General features: G+C 44.7%; 1 protein-coding gene across 1 annotated transcript in view; it reads right to left on the bottom strand.

Moving 5' to 3' along the window:
- Positions 1–377: 377 nt before the first annotated feature.
- The window catches only part of TENM4 (teneurin transmembrane protein 4), a gene marked incomplete at both ends in the record, with an annotated part of 363,192 nt that continues 343,106 nt past the window's right edge, over positions 378–20,463 (bottom strand). Inside the window, 4 exons of the mRNA XM_080612995.1 lie at positions 378–1,136; positions 9,274–9,416; positions 15,197–16,811; positions 18,007–18,303. Of these exons, the coding sequence (XP_080469121.1) occupies positions 378–1,136; positions 9,274–9,416; positions 15,197–16,811; positions 18,007–18,303 (2,814 nt within the window). The remainder of the gene's footprint in view (positions 1,137–9,273; positions 9,417–15,196; positions 16,812–18,006; positions 18,304–20,463) is intronic.

Below are 20,463 nucleotides of genomic sequence, written 5' to 3'. Positions count from 1 at the left end.
TTCGCACTTCACACCTAAAGGATGGACGTTGACGATTCCCCACTTCAAATTCCTCACGTAGAGGTGGGGGGGAAACTAAAAACCCAACAAAAATAAGGACAAGAGACAGTAAATTTCACTGTGATCACACTACGGCAAAGTATACCTTCTGTTCATCGCAAAGAAACACGTGTGAAGGCCAAATTAAAGAGAGGGGAAAAAAAAGGGATGTTGCATGAGTTACAGTGCAACCGTGTTATTCCTTCTCTTTCTATTCTCCTTCCCTCCCCCCCTGCCTTGTTCAGTTTAGAAAAAGGATTGAGTACAACACAGTCAGGTTAAGTGGCCACAAAAGAGTAGCTGTCTTTGGCAAGAAGTCACCTCATCGCCCCTCTCTGTCACCTTCTGCCCATCTCGCTCTGTCTCATGAAGTGGATGTTGTTGGCGCTGTCTGAGAGTTCGGGGTACTGCTCCACTGAGATCACGAAATAGCCGTCGTAGCCCTGTACCCGGCCCGTGTTTAGCACTTGTTGCTTCTCCCCTTCTGTCCACGAGCGAACACCCTCCTCCCCATCCCGCAATCTCTGCTGTTCCCGGGACCAAGCTTGGGCGACAGCGCGCTGTCGGGCCAGCTCCAGGACGCGGGTCTTCTCCTCGTCCAAGGTGGTCCCGTAGCGAGTGTTTAGACACAGCGCGCCGTACTGGAGCTGGATGTCCGTGTAACGTCTAGTCCTTCCATTCAGCACTGTGTTGATCTGGGACACCGTCACGTTCACGCCGTTCTCCAGGGTCCTCCTCCCGCCACTGAGGCCCAAGATGGACAGGTCACCCTCCGATGGCCCTTGCTTAATGAAATAGTGCGTGTCCACCCCGTCGATGGTGAAGTGCAAGTTCTCCAGGTAATGGGCATTGTTTAGGATGGCCGCGATCCTCCTCCCGTCCTCGTTGGCCACACTGATGATATCGGTGGCCACGCGCCCGTCCTTCATGGCGAACTTGACTCCTTTGCCAAAGATAGAGCCTCCAGAGGCAAAGTTCTTGTTCTTCTTGACCTGCCGGCACCCCGCGATGCTGGAGCTGTAGATCTGCTCGAAGCGCTCCAGAGTGACAAAGGCCTTCAGCTGCTTCTGCACTTCACACTGGACCCCCAGAATTGACTGAGCAGGGAGAGAAAGAAGGGAAAGATGTGTTAGAAAGAGAAGACTGATGACCCAAAGGCATTATCAGCGTGCTGGAGACCAGCAGGACATCTTGGGTGGGGAAGATCTTGAAGTGGGGAATCTAATGAGAAGCTTGGGTTTTTTTTCCCTTATAGCACTTTTTCAGATGTTTAGTTCTTTTTAATGGAAGAGATGTTTTGTCAGGGACTGTAGTGATAGCACAAGGGGTGATGGGTTCAAACTGAAACAGGGGAAGTTCAGGTTGGATATAAGGAAGAAGTTCTTTACTGTGAGGGTGGTGAGGCGCTGGCACAGGGTGCCCGGGGAAGTTGTGAATGCTCCATCCCTGGCAGTGTTCAAGGCCAGGATGGACAGAGCCTTGAGTGACATGGTCTAATGTAAGGCATCCCTGCCTGTGGCAGGAAGGTTAGAACTGAATGATCTTAAGGTCCTTTCCAACCCAAACCGTTCTATGATTATTCCCCCTTCCTGTCATTGTTTCAATAAACTGAACTGTATTTTATCTCAAATAATGATGTAAAGGTGAAAAAGGTGTGAGGGTCACCATTTGGACATGTAATTATATTCTGTCTCAGTGTTCTTCACCTGCACATAAGAAACCATTCATGTTGTGGCCACAATGCTTTATAAAAGGCTTTCAGATTTTCCGTGAAAAAGTCTGGAAGTACTTGTAAAAGTTCCCTCTATTTTCACTTTGTAACTCCTTGTGCTACCTTCCAAAGCCCTGCATTACAGGTATGACCCTCAGAGTGGCCACAAACCTTCTAGATCTCATTTTGACCTGGCCCAAGCAGGTTTTTTCAAGTTAAGGAAGGCCCTAAATCCAAATCCTATTTCCTGCAAACCCTCTAGGACATGTCAGGCTCCCTGAGCTAAGGCCAGACACAGCTGATGCTCCAGTTCTGGCTTACACTGAATCAAAACCGCAGAGAGACAACAGCGCGGATCGTTTGCAGTCAGGTACAACACAAAGTCACTTTTGCTGTTAGCGTATAATGGAGCCAGCACACAGCGAGTGAGCAGCTCAGCATTACTGCAGAACGTCTTTGGAAATGCTCTCATCAATTCATGGCCGCACCAGTTTCTTACAGACCCCTCTTCATGACCAGTCATTTGCTCAAATATCACAAAAGCAAAAGGATGCTAAGACAAAACTCTCTGCCACGGTTTTTCCAACCTGGTTGATTCTGTGACTCTAAGACAATTCAGATGATGCAGGCATTTCAGTGTGGTCCTCCCAACAAGACTTGTAGCATGGCAAGAGAAAGGAAATAAACCCTCATTTCCACAGTGGCCATTTCCAGGGAAAGGTCTCAAAGCATTAAATAAACAGAGGATTCAGCACTGCAGCTCCCTCAGAGGTTTGCCATTGACTTTAGGATGGATGCTAGCCTGGTTGGTACATGCTTTGATACTACAGGTATAACAGCCAACAGCTGTGCCATGATCTACCTTACTCAAGCTCCATAATCTTGGACCTTCTGGCCTGAGGGAATTTTCAATTTTCCATTTTATGGTATAATTCTAAATAGCATTGAATTTCTGATCAGTATTTGCCCATTACAAAAGGAAACCCTTATTATATTATATTTATATTATATTATATTATATTAATTATATTATATTTATTTTATTTATCTTATTTTATTGCCATTTATGACCCAATGATAGAATACTGGACTTTCCCCTGGTCTAGCTGCATACTGCCTTTGTGACACTATATGAACTCATACAATTTCCACTACTCTACTGTTCATCTGGATGCCATTTAGAAAGAAAATAAACAGCACCCACCCTGCTACTGGCAGGACTTGGAAGTTTAAGGGATTACATGTCTGTCTTAAGCACTGTCATCCTCTGCCTCAGGAGACACACACAGGATACCAGGCTAACTGCCTTGTTGATGTCCTCTTGGTCTCCATCCAGGTTAGTCTCCTTCTCTACACTGGGAATGCATTTCTCATGCTGCCTGTACAACTGTAGGACTGACACTGGCACTTCCTGGTGGCTAAAACCAACGGTTGTCCAAAGCCACAGAGCTGGGAATCTCTTGACCTCCAAGCATGGAGGACACAGTAGGTGGGAGATTTGTGAAGTTGAGAGCTTGAACCACCTTAGCTGGCAAAGAAACTGAGCAGTTACCTGCCCATGGCAGGGGGATTGGAACCGAATGATCTTAAGTTCCTTTCCAACCCAAACCATTCTATGATTCTACTAATCTGTAACTGTTGGACAGCCCTTTAAGTGAGCTCCACTGCCTGCATGAACTAGACATTGGAAGACTACAGTGGGTGCACACATATAGCACATATCTAGACATCTACATGTCTAAGTCTTGCATTCGCTCGTAGCTCTTAGCAGCTGATAATCTGAACTGTCCTTTGGGCTTCACGGACAAGTCACCTAAATGGGTGGTGTTGAACATCATCTATAACACTATGGGGAGCCCTGCTGGGCCACCAATTGCTGCTCTAGAAGAGTGTAGGTAATCCGTGCTGTAGTAATGAGGAAGTCCAGAAATATGATATGAGGATATGCATATGAGGATAGATATGAGGAAACTCTAGGTTGCTGTATATGGCTTTGAGCAACCTGGTGTCCTTGCCTGTGGCAGGAGGGTTGGATCTTTATGGTCCCTTCCAACCTAAACCATTCTATGCTTCTATGATTCTATGATCCGAAATGGCATCAGCAACTGAGTTCATTGTAGATCTCTGCTGGCTATAATAAGAGCTTGGATACCAAGTTCACAGGCAGAGACCTAAATTTAGGTGTCTTAATCAAGAACAAAATCACACTCAAAGGGGGACTGGTTATAGGCATTCTGGGCTCTCCCCATCTTATGTCACATTGGGAAGTAGGAAATTAGACATGTGCAAAGCTGTAATGCTGAACATCATCATCACTTAACTATTACAATAGCTAACCACATCTCTATTATCTTGAAAAAGAGCCCAGGATGACTTTGAAATGACTTTTTCAGTGCATTTCTTTGATGAAAAAGTATATCTGGGAACATCACCTTTTAAAAGGAAAAGCAAACACATCCAACTGAAACAGTAAACCCAACAAATCCAGGCACACCAGTGTACAGCTAGCTTATCTGCTCTGCTGTGAATAGAAAGGGGGTGGAGGCAAACAGATTACATGTAGTTCAAAGAGGCAGCATGTCCTCTACTTTGAAATTACCATTTCTGTTTCATTTTAGAACTCATTTTAACGAACTGGCAATGAAAAGGAACAGAAAATGCTGCAATGGCATGTGGTACTCTCTAAAATAATGCTGCTGCTTTTAGCAAGGTATCTATAAAACCAGTTTTAGGGCAGGAAGCAGGGAACTCACAGTCATTTCAATGTTTGTTGCTAGATGTGAGTGACAAATATGCTGGGTTTGTTTTTCCTCACAGCCCTTTTTTAATCAGATGTCCTTAGGTGACATTTCACTTTATCTACTAACAACCCATTGGAGAGAAGAGAACGACCTTCATGATTCGTTCGCTGCTGCACGGAGCTCAAGAGAACAGCACATTACAGAGATCTCTGAATAGCCTCTTGCATTTTGCCAGCACCTCTTGAGGATTCGAAATACCATAGCCAGATAGCATCATCTGTTGTTTTTAAATACCGCCTTCCAGTGTGAGACTGAAAGCTTTAATTTCCCATCAAGGATCCAACATGTGAAATAAGTGAACATGTTTCCAAGTTACTTTACATCCTTGTGCCGTTATACACAGATAGGTGTTTCTCTTGCCACCATATGGTTTACAACACAGAAAGCCACTTCTTTAAACGACTTGGAAGTTATGAGTTCTCTGAAATAAACTCCTTGCTATTTATCCCAACCTTTCTGTTAACAAAATCACTCTTTGGAAATCAGCTTCTTTGCTTCATTCAACCCGGCCATCACCTGAAGAGAGTGAAGGTTGGACTTGGTGATCTTAAAGGTCTATTCCAACCTAGTTGATTCTATGATTCTAATATGTGTCCCCATTCAGATGGATGATCAACCACAGCAGCCTATCAAGCACCCATCCATTAGCATGGCTGCACTTCCTGCTGAGGGGCAATGTGCTTGCTTAGGAACCTGCCAACGTGCAGGAACCAACGTTGCTTAGGAACCTGCAACGTAGGACATTGGAGGTGAGCAACTGGCCAGCAAGGCCAGTGAGTAGATGCTGTTTGATTAGCAATGAATGAAACACTCTTGGGTTTAGAGGACAGGTCTCTCCTCCATCTCTACAGTGTACACAGCTACAAGGACATAAAGTTGAGCTCATCAAGCAGGTTTCCATCTGCGGGGAAATAAGAGGATTTGCCTTCTTTTCTTGCTCATCTATTCTCATTAAGCTTCAAGAGTTTAATGTCTTTGAGACTTAAACTCCCTTCCTTGCATTAGATCCAGTAAAAACTGGCCACTGCTTTTGCATAACATAACTAGGGGCTGACGGACAGAGGTGCTCACAGTGTGATGGCCCAATACCAGGACAAAGCACCCTCAACGTCAGGATACCCACTCTGAATGATGAACACTGGCAAAGCCAGCCCCTCAAACAGCTTGTCCTTGGGAGAAGCTCTGCCAGAAAGCACAGCCCTGAAGCTTACTCCCTAGCTGAGCATCCCAGAGCTCCAAAATGCTGTTCCATAGGGGATACCAAAAGCTGCTCCTCCAGCACAGCCTGGAATGAGCACTGCAGAAAACAGAAGCCTTCCTGGAGGCGCAGTGCTCATGGGATGGAGAGAAGGGTAGTTAATAATACAATGTAGTTAACAATATAAGCTCCGGCTCCAAAACACTCCTCCCTGCAAATAGAGTTGTTCTGGCTCAAGCAATTACCTGTCAGTTCAAGAAGACAAAAGAGAAGGGGGAAAATAAAGAGGGAAAAAGAAGAAGAAGAGAAATTGGATTCAGGTACATCAGCTCCACAATATGCCAGAGGTCACCCAGAGTCCCCTGGTGCCAATAACACTGAACTTGTTCAACAAACAATTTAGTGACAGCCTCATGGTTGCAGAGAGGAGGGCGGGGGAGAAAGTGCTGCCCAACAGAGTATTGGATTTTAAATGTCACTGCAGAGCTGCAGGGGGTTAGAGCAAGGTTTATGACACGCTGCCTCTTTCTGAGCTGGTGGATGCTCGAAGTCAGAATTATCCCTCCCATCTTGCAGCCCTGGAAGGCAAGAACCAACAATGTTTTGGATGGAGATGCTAGGGCCCTCTGGCTACGCGCTCTGAAGAGAAACAACACAGCCATTTATGTGGAGTTAGTTGCTTTGCTGCTGTGCTCCTGTTATTCATTCCTCTCTGATAAAAGAACTGACTCAATCTGCTGGGCCACAGCTTTGATCAGCGAAGCCAGTGGAGCAGCTCAAATTAACTATGGTTTACCCGGGTATGTGACCCAGAGAAACCTGGGATTGGAAGACACGGAGATGAGAAAGCTGTGGTGCATCATCTACTGAATATCCCTGATTGAAAGGATGGGCTTTGTTCTGTGCCTTGTCCAGGCTACTTTTAAATGACAAAAGATCTGGAGCTCACTCCATATGCTCTGGAAGATCATTTCACACTTTGATCAGTCTAAAAATATTGTTAATATTTCTAAAAATTGCTAATATTTGTTTAAATATTCTTAATATTATCTCTTACATTTATATATTTGTGTATTTATATAATACATAAGAATATATATTTATATGTAATATTAATATTAGCTAAAAATATTTCCTGTGCTCCCATTTACCTTTGGTTAATTCTGAATTTTCAAAAGTTTCTATTTTCTTCCACAGGCTTCATCCATAAATACAGAGAGAACCAGCAGGAAGGAGGGCTGGATCACGTATGGAAGCGTGTATATATAGCTAGAAGGGCTGGGAGTGAACAGAGCTTCCTGTTAAACATCAGTGTTTGCTCAGGAGCAAATAGATCATGTTTTCAGGTATCATATTGTGAAGGGGACTATTTGATGCAAATATATGCTATGATATGCTGGGTGTGCCAGAAACGAAGGGGATCCTGCTCTATCACATTTGAGAGCCACTTGCTATCACAGCGTGATCCTGCAAGTGTAGACTACGATAAAAATGCTCATCTTTTGCTGCTGTCATAACACAGGGGAAGGATATGAAACAGCCTGAAATGGTTAAAACCCACTTTCAACACTTGACTGTAAAAGTGACTCATCTGGAAGCCCCACGGCTGTGTAAAGCCCTCTTTTAGCAAGCAGGTCCCTGCATGGTCCTCACTGCAGCTTTTTGCTTTAAAAACCTGAAAGGGACATGGAGATTTCCTTTCTTTCTTATTGCTCATTCAGGCAGATTCATCTAAAATGGATGGATGGAAGAAAGGAGGGGGATCCTTGGTTTTATTCCCAGCTCAGCTGCCTGCATGAGCAAGTGTCAGTCTTCATTTCAAGCTGTCAAGTTACTTGGCTATTCAATAAGTCTAATAATAATAATAATAAACAACTGATAGAATAATGATATAATAATAATGATAGCAACACCAATAATAACAATTTCTATAGCAGCTCTATGACAGTTATTATCTACTGCATGTAATGATTCAGAGACAATCTTTTGTGCAGTCTCTGAATGAGCTTTCCCTGTTTGCTTTCTCCTGTACAGCTTTGCCTGGGGAGTCTGTGTCACATCAGAGAGGAGGAAAAATCCTCAGGCTATTTCTCATTACAGAAATAATCTCTATTAACATTTTATTGTTTAATCTAAAGAAGTGAGAAGCAAAAGAGGAATCTCTGAGCTCCAAAACACAACCGAGTTCTTGCGGCGTTTTCAAGCATCAACTCAGCCATTGTAGCAAAAGGCACAGTTCTTTTTGTCTCCCCCTATTATAAAGTGATAAGGCTTAATATAAATCTCTTGTTGAAGTTGAAGATGGTGCATTCTAGCTTGTCCTCACCGTTGCTATAAGGCTGAGCATGAAGGATGGGCTGACACATGACTGTTCTATTAATGCACAGTATCTTGTTCATACCTCTGAGTGGTACCTTTTGTGGTTCGGGAAACGTGACACTGTATTTTACCCTCCTGGTGTAATATGTGTACAGGACCTCAAGAATCTGCTGCAGGACAGTGAGATTTCAGTGGACTCATAGATAAAGAGGCTAGGAGAACAGCTGGAATCATTTCCACTTCCTACTGTTAGCATTTTATTATGGTATATATTAATGTTACATCCCGATCTCCCCAAGCACGATGGTGCCTCGCTGTTCTAGTGATGGTTGAGTACACAGCAAGCAGGAATTCAGTCTAATGAGGATCCAGACTGAATACAGAGCAACAACCCCAGAATAAACCAGGCTAGGAGATTAAAGAGTATCCTGAGAAGTAACTGACTTTTGCAAGGTCATACAACCCATAAGCAGAAGGTAACCCAGGTCTCTCAGATCCTGACCCAGTGTGCAGACCTTTAACAATGCTGCCTCCATGTTTCAGCTAAGTAATTCCCAACAGGAAAAGAGGGGGAAATGATTGGGCTGTAAAAGCTTTCATTCTTGCCAATTTCATCATTGAATTTCTTGCAAGCCTCTATCGAAGTGGCTTGTGATGCAGGCCTGTTCTTCAATGTAGGATGCGATGACCTGGGATTAAACCCCATTAGGTAATACGAAAGTTAACTTGTGTAAAACTTCTTTCTGGTGAGACCCACTGCAATGCAGAACAGTTTCCTAGGCAAGTACTGGGACTTGTTTAAGACATTTTAAACCAGAGTGGATAAATTTCTAGCAAAAATATTCCATAGAAACTATTTCTGTATCAAGATTTGCTTTTTTTAAACTTCCAAGTATCTTTGGTGCAAAGGCATTTGAACTGAGCCTCTGATATGTGATAACAGGGCCTCTTGTGGGAGGAAGAAACAGGAACACACCGTTCAATTGAGCAACCACCAGAAAACATCACAGCAAAAACCACCATGGCAATAAGGACCATAAAATGGGATTATTCAGTCAGATTTCATGGCTGTAATGGGGATTGAGGTGCTTTTAATCTCCCAGTTCATCTGGGAGCACATGATGATAGAGGGCTTTTAATAAAGACTGTGACTGTATAGTTTGCTGATAAGCATGTGAGGTACAGTATGGAGTTGCATGGATCACCTTGCTATTGTCCCATTCCTGGGTTTTCATCTGCGTGTGGATTAGCTCATAGGACGGCTCCATTGCATCCATGTCTGGTTTGGGGTAGCCGGGGATGACGTTGTGTAGCTGGAACCCGAAGGTGAGCAGCCAACTGTTGACATCTGGAAGGGAAGAGAAGCATAAATACATTATCTGTTACCTGATCTCTCCAGCAGGATTGCCCAGGAGAAGTCACAGAGGAGGACCCTGTGTTGATGGCACTGTAGCAGGACTGGCCAAAAAGATGAGCGCCTATTTAGTGTGAAGAGCACAAATCTCAATGGTCTTCAAAAGAACCGTGTGTCAAAGCTAGGCTTTCCACATCCAGTCACAGTCCAGTTCTGCATTTCCCAAGCATTGGCAGTGACCAAATGACACCCAAATCAAAGTCAATGCACATCTAACCTTCAGCAGCAGGGACCTGGCACTGCTGTAAGGTGCGCAGGGGAAGCATAGGAACACCACCGCAATAATGGAGGCTGAAATGCTCCAAATGAATGGGAAGTGTTGTGCAGTCCTACAGTCATCTCAGACACAATATCCCTCTTCTGAGGACTCGCAAAAGGCCTGCATGCTGAAGACTTAATTTAGAGATAAGTGAGCCAGAACAGCAGGACATCCATGACAAACATCACAGTCATTTAGCAGGTGCTCACGGACATATCCTCTGGCTTTCCCATGGCTTTTTCACCTCAGTCCTGAGTTTCTTGGCATTTTTCATAAGAAGGTGTAGTTTGAGTATTAAAACGGCGTAAAGTCACATCACCTTTTACAGTGACATTTAAAATCAGCCTCCACACTACTTGCAAGGTACATTACAGTGAAAATCAGTGTATATGCCCCATCCCTGGCAGTGTTCAAGGCCAGGTTGGACACAGGGGCTTGGAGCAAGCTGCTCTAGTGGAAGGTGCCCCTGCTCGTGGCAGGGGGTTGGAACTGGATGAGCTTTACGGTCCCTTCCGAACCAAGCCAAACCTATGAAGGTAAAGTTCAACTAATATCTGCTCCATGGGGTATTAAGTGTTAGGATGTAACTGGGATTGTGTTGGTGCTGGCCGTGCAAGACGCTTGATTTTCATTTTGCTAAACAAGATAAACGTTAAAACGATCTGAAGAAGGGATCAATTTAAATAACCAAATATGCATCTTTTAATATCTCTTCTCTATTGCCCATGAGACTAAAGGAGTGTGTTGAAAAGCTGGTCAAGAAAGGACATTATGGGTGCGAGTGGCAAAAAAGGCGCTTCCAGATGACTGGAGAACCAGGAGCCAAACAAACACTCTATCTGTTGTTTGTTTTCTTACAGGCCAAAACATTGCCATTGGGCAGATGTCCAAGAAGCCCTTGTAACAATCCATGTGGAAGGGGGAGGATTTCTGTAATAAAACCACTTCTGTTCACTCAGTGTACAGATTGATTCTGGAGTGTCTTCTGGAAACAGAGAGCTTGGAGGGGGAGGGAAAGAAATTAAAAGGCTCATTTGATTGTTTTTCCTTGCTTAGTGCTAAGCCAGCCTGCTTCCAAATCCTTCTCATCTGAAATAGAATCACAGAATCAGAATAGTTAGGGTTGGAAAGGACCTTAAGATCATCCAGTTCCAACCCCCTGCCATGGGCAGGGACACCTCACACTAAACCATGGCACCCAAGGCTCTGTCCAGCCTGGCCTTGGGCACTGTCAGGGATGGAGCATTCACAACTTCCCTGGGCAACCCATTCCAGTGCCTCAGCACCCTCACAGTAAAGAACTTCTTCCTCAAATGAAGACCTTCGATGTACATATTGTGGACCTGGTGGTCAGGAGACCAAAGTAAACCAGTGAAGGCTGGCGTTGGTGCAGGAACCATTTCCCAAGCACTTCACAACTGTTAAAAAGACCACAGAGCAGGGATGCTGAACAGCCAAGAACCAAGTAACGTGTCTGAAGGATTCAAGACAGGCCTTTTTCTTTTGATACTAAACTGGCTTTCCAAACATTTGCAAACAGGAGTTTGTTCTTTTCGGGAAGAGGTGTTGGACTATCCAGAACACACACACAGAAAAAGAAGCAATCCCAAAACATGGGAGGAAGGTGTGGAGCTGAGAAACCAGAGGGGAAAATATTAATTTGCCAAGAGGCAGTGACAAGTTTTTTGACAGAAAAGTGCATTTCACGTCACTGAGGGGCTTTTTTTCTTCAGCTACAGTAACCCTGCCAACACATTTCACAGCAAATTCATTTGAGGGCAAAGAAAAAAGAGTGCTTAATGCAGACACATGTAATGGAAATGTCAGTTCAATCCATCAGGATTGCTGAAGCTGGCAGCAAAGCTCTGTGCCATGAAGTGTACAATCACTAAAATACTCATGTTTAACAATGGGCCTCTCAAAGCATAAATACCTGCTTCTCTGCTCTCCCCTCGACATGTGCCTCCAATTTGTACCTATGAGCTCAGAAACCTCATCACTGGAGACCAAAGCACGTGCTGTTCGCCTTTGTCCTGGGTGCTGAGCTCCCATAAGGACATAAGGATCAGAATGGGGATGGAGGGTCAGAAAGTGGTTCGCTGGGCACATTTGGTTGTGATGACAAGGACACTCTCATCATGGGTCCTGCCCATGAGATGCCTGAAAGCTTCAGCAGGAAGAAATGCCAGAGCAGCAGCTTTGCATCACGGCACTCATCCCATCTGGCCACCTGCTTCTTAAATGCACTGGCAGTGGAGAGACTTAAAAAGTGCATTTGAGCTCTGTACTCTTGAAAGAACCAAAATGGAACTTTTAAGACCATGGAAAAAGTTATTCAGTGCATATAAAATATTAAAGTATTGGGTTTAAACATCTTGATTTTATGGGTGGGAACCTGCTCACCTGCACCAAGACAGGCCTGGAAATTTTGCCTTATCTTACTTGAGCAGAAAAACAAAACTCTGTTAATACGTCCTGAAGGAACTGTTAACAACCAGTTCTGGTGTCCTCAACATAAAAAGGACATGGAACTGTTGGAACAAGTCCAGAGGAGGCCATGAGGATGATCAGGGGCTGGAGCAGCTCCTGTATGGAGCCAGGCTGAGAAAGTTGGGGCTGTTCAGCCTGGAGAAGAGAAGGCTGCGTGGAGACCTCAGAGCAGCTTCCAGTGTCTGAAGGGGGCCTACAAGGATGCTGGGGATGGACTCTTCATCAGGGACTGTAGTGACAGGATAAGGGGTAACGGGTTCAAACTGAAACAGGGGAAGTTCAGATTAGACATAAGGAATTCTTTACTGTGAGGGTGCTGAGGTGCTGACACAGGGTGCCCAGAGAAGTGGTGAATGCTCCATTCCTGGCAGTGTTCAAGGCCAGGTTGGACAGAGCCTTGGATGACATGGTCTAGTGTGAGGCATCAATGCCCACGGCAGGGGGTTGGAACTGGATGAGGTTAAGGTTCTTTCCAACCCAAACCATTCTATGATAGATCAGCTTAAGGCAGCAACTGCAAATACAGATCTTCCACTTTGGTTTTTGACTCCTTAATTTTTCCTTTCCACTTTTCCATCATTAGTTTACATGTAACTTGCAAAGGTTGAAAACCAAGAGGGAAGTTTTCTTTTAGGCTATGCTGGAATTCATCATTGAGGCAATTTTGAGAGCTGTTTACAACATTCCTGCTGAGAAATCTCTCAAGCTCAACGCCCCCCATTAACAAATTCAGTTTTGACAAATAAGCATTTTCTGATAGAAGTTATCTCAACGTCTTCCCTGACAGCCTTAATTATCAGAGTGAGGCCATCACACAGGATCTCAGTCTGCATCTTTTGGCATATCTCACTTCCCTCATGGCATCAACTTCTGAGCTCTGGAGAAAACAGCTTTTCATTAAAAAAACCCCCAAACAATCTAATCCTTGTGATTATTACAGAAGAGCCTGGAAGCACAAATCCTAATGGCTGGAAAACCAAGTGGAACAGAACAACCTAGGATTTATATTCTGTAGCATTATTTGTTTTTTGCTATTAATCCAATCTCATAACTTAGGGGAACACAAATATTGTTGCATACGGGAAGGTTGTGATAGATGTATCCTGGGCTGCATCAAGAGGAGCGTGACCAGCAGGTCGAAGGAGGTGATCCTGTCCCTCTGCTCTGCTCTCGGGAGACCTCACTTGGAGCATTGTGTGCAGTTCTGGTGTCCTCAACATAAAAAGGACATGGAGCTGTTGGAACAAGTCCAGAGGAGGCCACGAGGGTGATCAGGGGCTGGAGCAGCTCCTGTATGGAGACAGACTGAGAAAGTTGGGGCTGTTGAGCCTGGAGAAGAGAAGGCTGTGTGGAGACCTCAGAGCAGCCTTCCAGTATCTGAAGGGGGGCTACAGGGATGCTGGGGATGGACTCTTCATCAGGGACTGTAGTGACAGGACAAGGGGTAACGGGTTCAAACTGAAACAGGGGAAGTTTAGACTGGATGTAAGGAAGAAATTCTTTACTGTGAGGGTGCTGTGGCCCTGACACAGCATATTCAAAGGAGAGCAACATACCTCGTGAAGGGTCTGGAGCACAAGTTCCTTGAGGGAACTGGGGTTATTTAGCCTGGAGAAAAGCAGGTTTTGAGGAGACCTTATCACCCTCTCCGACTACCTGAAAGGAGGTTATAGTGAGGTGGGGGTCGGTCTCTTCTCCCATGTAACAAGCAGTCAGACAAGAGGAAATGGCCTCAAGCTGCACCAGGGCAGGTTTGGACCGGAGATTAGAAAGAGTTGTCAAGCATAGGAACAGGCTGCTCAGGGAAGTGGTGGAGTCACCATCCCTGGAGGTACTCAAAAGACATGTAGATGTGGCACTTAGGGACACGGTTTAGTGGTGGCCTTGGCAGTGCTGCGTTAATGGTTGGACTCAGTGATTTTAAAGGTCTTTTCCAGCCTAAATGATATTACTATTCTAGGATGCTATGAATATATGAAGGACATTTAATCTACAGAATGGTTTTCTGCATAAACCCCCCATACATAGAGCTGATGTTATTGCCGTTTAACAAAGTCCTGAGGAAGCAGTTCAGAAGTTATGTCAAGCTGTGGGGTAGGTATGGCCTAAAACCTGGCTTTTGAGTCTAACCCACCTACATTTATTGACTTTTAGTAGAAACTGTTAAATCTGTGGGGCAGATTAACTTTGATTAACTACCTGGGTAGTGTAGGCTGACCGTCATAAAAGGTTTAAATCGCTGTTGTCATTCTGCTAAAACAAATCTGCATGTCATTTGTTTGGTTACAAATAAATCTCTAGCCAAAACTGTGCAAACAGAGCTGCCCCTCTACAAAATGAAAGGTTATCAGCACATTAACTGCTTGCTAAACTTGGGATATCTGAGGGAATGAAAGTCTGGAAGCAAAATAAAGAGAACACCAAATAAAAGGAAAGGAAACAAATTTGGGAATTACCATCTCCATCTACGCGAATGAATTAAACATGCTCTGGACATAGGGGTGAACTGGCAAAGAAAAGCTTGTGTCCATTATATTAAACATTGGAAAACCTCGTAGTGACTAGGATACTAAGAAGGAAGAAACCTATTGTGCTGGTTTTGGCCAGGATAGAATTCATTTTCTTCACGGTAGCTAGTATGGGGCTATGTTTTGGGTTTGTGCTGGAACGGTGTTGATCACACAGGGATGTTTTCACTATTGCTGAGCAGTTCTTACACAAAGTCAAGGCCTTTTTGCTCCACCAGTGAGTGGGCTGGGGTGGGCACAAGAAGTTGCTTATGTGGCTTTTGCTTTACTTATTAAGCTGCCTTTATCCCAACCCATGAGTTTTCTCACTTTTACTCTTTCAATTCTCTCCGCCATCCCACTGTGGGGAGTGAGGAAGCAGCACTGTAGGGCTTAGCTGCTGGCAGGGTTAAACCATGGCAAGCTTTAGAATATGTTAATGAATTTAAATGTCTTACCTGTCATGTAGCATTTGATATCCTGAGAGTTGCTAATGGGGTTGTTGTTTTTGAACATATACAGGTTGAAAGGCATTATGTTATTGCTACTCAGATGCTTCCACATATCATGGTCTGGACTTGTCCAGCGACCCGCTAGCACATCATAGTCTCTCCGTCCCATGTGGATAAGCTTTGTGAGTGGGTCATACAGCCCTCCATGGTAGCCAATGATGATCTGGAAGCTGGGATTGGTGTCCATATAGATCTCCCCATATGCTGTGTACAGTATCTGCTTAATCATTAAGCCAGTCCCACTGAAGACAGCCAAAGGAGTGCCAATGTTATCACAAGCTATGTAGAATTCATCACCGCTGCTGAGCTCCATTGCAAAGAGGTGGCCTTGGAGGTCATAGTAGAGGGAGGTGATCTCGGAGCTCGAGTGGTTGTACAAGTGGGTGACCTTGGTTGGGTTGGTCAGGTCTGCGTAGAAGAACTGCAAGTGATGGCCGTGGCTGGTTTTGCTAGACACTCTCCTTCCTAGCCCATCGTAGCGGTATTTCACACTCCATCCACTGGCTTTGTTGTAGGCTTTGATGAGCAGGCCAGCTGAATTGTACTCAAAAACATCATTGCCTCTCTGCTTCAGGAAGCCATCTTCATCCATTTTGTACTGCACATCCCCAAGTCTAGTAATCCTATCCCTGAGGTCGTACCTGAGCGGTGTAAGCCGGGCACTATTCCCTGGACTCAACAAATGGAGGTTTCCATTTAGGTCATAGCTGTAACGCCAGAGGGGTTTGTCATTCATAGACACTGTCTGCAACTGGCCATCAGCATCGTATTCATATGAGTACCTTGTTGTGTTGGCATAAGGTCCAACCTTCAGCTCTTTCTTAACCACTCTCCCCATGTTGTCATACTGCACAGTCATCCAGTACATAAGAGACCGGAATATCTCATACTGGACCTCCTTCATCCTGCCATAGGCATCAAAATGTTTAGTGTGAGTCATGACAGCAGTGGTGATAATCTGGTTGATATCGTAGTAGATGACTCCAAATTTACCAAACTGCTCAGTTTTGCCTGACACATCATCATACCTGTAGAGATCAATGGGTAAAGGTGTCTCGTTGATGACTGCTTGCATGCTGGTCACCCGAAAGCTGTTGTCATAGTTGTAGTCAAAGCGTGCATTCACCATGCCTTCCTCAGTGAAGCGGAAGATCTGCCGATCAATGAGGGGTCCTATCTGCCTGTATCTGATTGTACAGGTGAACCCTTCATTCTGCAAGTTTATGGTTTTCAGCATGCCAGCAGTTTCATCATAAGTGAAACTGATCTTCGTGGTGTCGTAGAGCATCTCGGCTAACTTGGACAACTTGCCATACTTGTAGATGACCCGTCTCCCCGTGCCCAAGTACAAAGTGTGGAGGAGCTGCTCATCCTCTGTGAAATCCTGAATGACCGAGGCGTTGCCTTCTGGTGGCCTGTAGATGTTCCTGTAGTAACCAATGGAACGAATGGTTTCTAAAGTCTGACGAGCAACGTTGGGCATGGTCACCGATGACAACCGGTCGTTCTTATCAAACTCAAAGATGTACTGTCTCTGGCTGTGAAGGAGCAGCACCATGGACTGGATGGGAAGGAGAAAAGCATAGGTTATATTCCTGGTTTTCAGTCAAAATGCTACTGAACTCTCACAAAACATGCAAAATTCTCCAATCCAAAGAGTAGGGCGAGTGACATAAATCTTTGCATCCACAGGGTTAAATGGTGAGAGGTGTGCACAGCACATCGAGCGTCCCCAAGTAGGAGTGGGTCACAGGAAGAATGCACAGAGGAACGTCTAAGTTCAGAATGCTCAGCTGTTTCAATCAATACCCTGCAGCTAGCTGCCTCTACCCAAATTCCTCGTGCCAATAGCTTTTGCACACTAAACGAATACAATTGGTAGAGCTACTTAAACAATGCTTGAAAAAGCATCCCCTGACACCTTCCAATGCCTAATTAATTCACTGTGTCTCCGTATCTTCTATTACTCTCTTACTCCAAACTTCTGCCTGCCTGCTTATTTGTTCTGGGATCTTTTTTGCATAGAACAAACAATCCACACGGATTGTATAATACAAGGAGCAAGTCGATACTTTCTGCTTTTTAAAGGTTATGTTAATGTAGTTTCCTTAAACTGTTGTAGGCATAGGCTCTATGCAAAACTCGGGAATAGAACATTCCAGCCCCAGGTATGCCGAGTATGGATCTATAGAACACTGGGCAGTATAATGATGAATGATAATACCCAGAAGGATTTAAGTCCCATGCCAACTTACAGAGTGCAGACTACAGACAATGCTGCAATGTGCTACAATAATCTGACTGGATTCATGCCTCATACATAATTACATGTATTTCCTACGAAGCAGGAATGGGCCCCTCAAAGAAGGCAGCATGTCAGATTGTATGGGTTGTTTTCATATGGAAAATCCTATTGGAAATTCCTACTGTTCACTCCTGTGACTTCAGCTGGAGATATTTTACATTGCAGCTGGCTCAACAAAGGAGTATCGTGCTTAAAAATTCAAATGCCAAAGCTTCACAGCATTAAGACAAGTGCTCAGTGTGGCTGGGAAGAAACTTCTCAGGCTGTTTTCAACTGCTCTTTGGTGGTCTGGCATCAAAGTTAATATGTGCACCTTAGAGAAGGCAGAAGAATATAGGACCATAAGAACCATAAATCAGCTGATGTGAAGGAGCACTGCTCTACTGAAGTCAAAGGAGTAAAGCCCATTTGCACCAAACACACTAACTCTGATTGATAAGAGGATTCTTACCTTCTCCAAGTAAGTGTAGCTCCATGATTTGCCATCAGCAAAGATCCTGGATGTAATCCTGCCAGACTGATCATACTCCATCCTTTCTGACATTGTGCCCCTCTGAATCCCTGCAATGTGTCCTCCTGGGGAATAGGTGACATTGACCCCATTCAGTCTGCTGCTGGGTGACCAGAGGCTGGGCCTCCCTGCCTGGTCATAGAGGATGCGGAGAGTGAACTTGCGGTGGTCATCATAGATCTTCTCTGTCCTTGTCACACGGTCAAAGTCAAGGGACAGCAGGTTTCTGTTGTGAACCTACAGGATAAAGAGGGAGAATTAGGAAGCTGGAAAGAGTTCAAGTTACAAAGATCTCCCTTTTCTTCACCAAATACCTCTTTAGACCACACTGGAGAGTATCCGTCTGTTCATTGCCTCTGGATAAGAGGCAGTTTTCAAAGTAAAGACTTATCCTACATTGCTTCTGTTGACTTTAGTGAGGAGAGAGGCAGAAAACCAGGATAATTCTGAAACATCACCACGGTGAAGTGTTGCTCATATTGCTCATATCCCAAACCTAGGCTTAGAACTGCTACAGCAGGTATGATTACGGACCTACAGAAGATAAAGTGATAACTTGTTGCAAGGAATATTTGCGAGGTACTCTGCTTCTCAAACCTAGGCTATACAGTCTTGCTGCCATGCACATCAGAAGTAATACTTGGAGAAAGAAGATGGATGTTGTGTCAACATAGTAGAAATCAGAGTTTTTCTCTGAGTCTATATACTCAGAGAATATACTGCAGGCACTGGAGGCTGAGCCTTTCCCCTGAGATGAAGTATAGAGGCTTCGACCACTGTAGATGTTACACAGAGCAGGAGGTTTTGTGTGAGCACTGCAGCTTTAGCTTCATTGTCCTGGGGTTATTCGGTGTTAAATAATTACACTCCTGTTACCTCCACTGCCTCTGCATTTCCAAAGATCAAAGGTATCTACTTCAAAGCTAGGAGCAGGAATACATTCTCATTCAGGGATTGCAGCGCAGAGCAACAGAAAAAGAAGCTGATAATACAACTTGTGTGCAAGGAGACTCACAAAGGCCCATTGCCACAGCAGCAAAGCACTGAGCAAGGATGAAACCCCCACATTCCCAGTATGAGCTTGCCAATGAAGAAAGCTCTTTTGCCATCCCACCACTGTTAAATCTCTTTCATTTGCTGAACCTCTCTTCTCTAGAAAGGTACAGACTCTTCTTGGATGAATTTCAAACTCCCTTTGCAGCCCTTTAGCTGCAGGCAATAAACCAGAGTTTGCTGCTTGCTGCAAGGTCTTCAGACCAAGTTATAACACTGCCTTATGCCCCTCTGGATAAAGCCAACACTCCTGACCCAAGCACTGTTCTCAGCCCTGGTTTGGCTTTGATCTTGGCCATGGCTTTAGGGTGTATGGTTGAATTCCCACTATATTTTGAGGGATGAGGGAGTATCTGAGTGCTGAACAGCAAGAGAAAGGATGGGGTAGAACAAAGAAGGGGTTCCTCAGCCCTGGAGGAACAGGAGAGGGAGAGGGAGGACCACTGCAGTGCTTTTGTGCTGTGTGGGTCCTTTCCAACCCTAACTGTTCTATGATTCTATGATTCTGTGCCTGTGCTGAAGCTTAGAGACACCACAACGTTGGAATTCAAAAGAAGGCACCTCGGGAGCTGGGGAATCAGTGCGCATGATGTTATTATAAGGATGATGTAAGAGGAGGCAAGTGCAACAGTGATTTTCAATTAATGAAGAACAATGGTAAAAGGCAGGTATGAGTCGAGGGAAGAAGCGTTGTGGAAAACAGATAATGTTCTAATTAAATATGGGGAAAATAGAATGTACATCTGTGATGGAAGACGGAATCAGCCAACAGCCCGCTGTAACAGGTGAGCTGGAAAATAACTACAAAGCTATCAAGACTCTAAGTACAGATGCACACATAGAACTAAGAGCATTTTTGTCTCTCGTAGGCTCTTGCTGCATAAATAGGGAAACAGAAGTGGCAATCTCTTGCAAAAAAATCAAAGCAGGAAGGAACAGCATCTCTGCCTTCCACCTCTTCACAGAGCAGCTCCAGCCCAGCAGCTGCAGCTTCTGCTGCTCCTGGTCTCTGCCAAGAGAGCTGGAAATAGCTCTTCCAGGGTTGGGATTGACATCCAGGCTGAAAATGGTCCCCTGACCCTTGTGCCAGCAGCAGTGCCATTCTCTGTGCTGGAAGGACCAAATAACAGGTCCCCGGATGGCTCTTAAGCTCAGTCCAAATCCCTGTATCCCATTACCGGTGCCCTAAGTCATCCCACTCTCCCCATGCTCTGGCAAGTGATTTCTGCAGGACTAGTTGGAACCAATTTTCCTTTTCATGAGCTTTTAGTGATTTGTTTTCTCAAACATGGAACTCATCCTTGTTCAATGGCATGTCTTGAACAGAAGGGAATTTTCTGTAGA

This window comes from Psittacula echo (assembly GCF_963264785.1).
Source record: "Psittacula echo genome assembly, chromosome: 3".
In the NCBI taxonomy this organism is placed as follows: domain Eukaryota; kingdom Metazoa; phylum Chordata; class Aves; order Psittaciformes; family Psittacidae; genus Psittacula; species Psittacula echo.
Note: the sequence above shows the minus strand (reverse complement) of the source record. Positions and strands in the feature narration are given on the sequence as shown.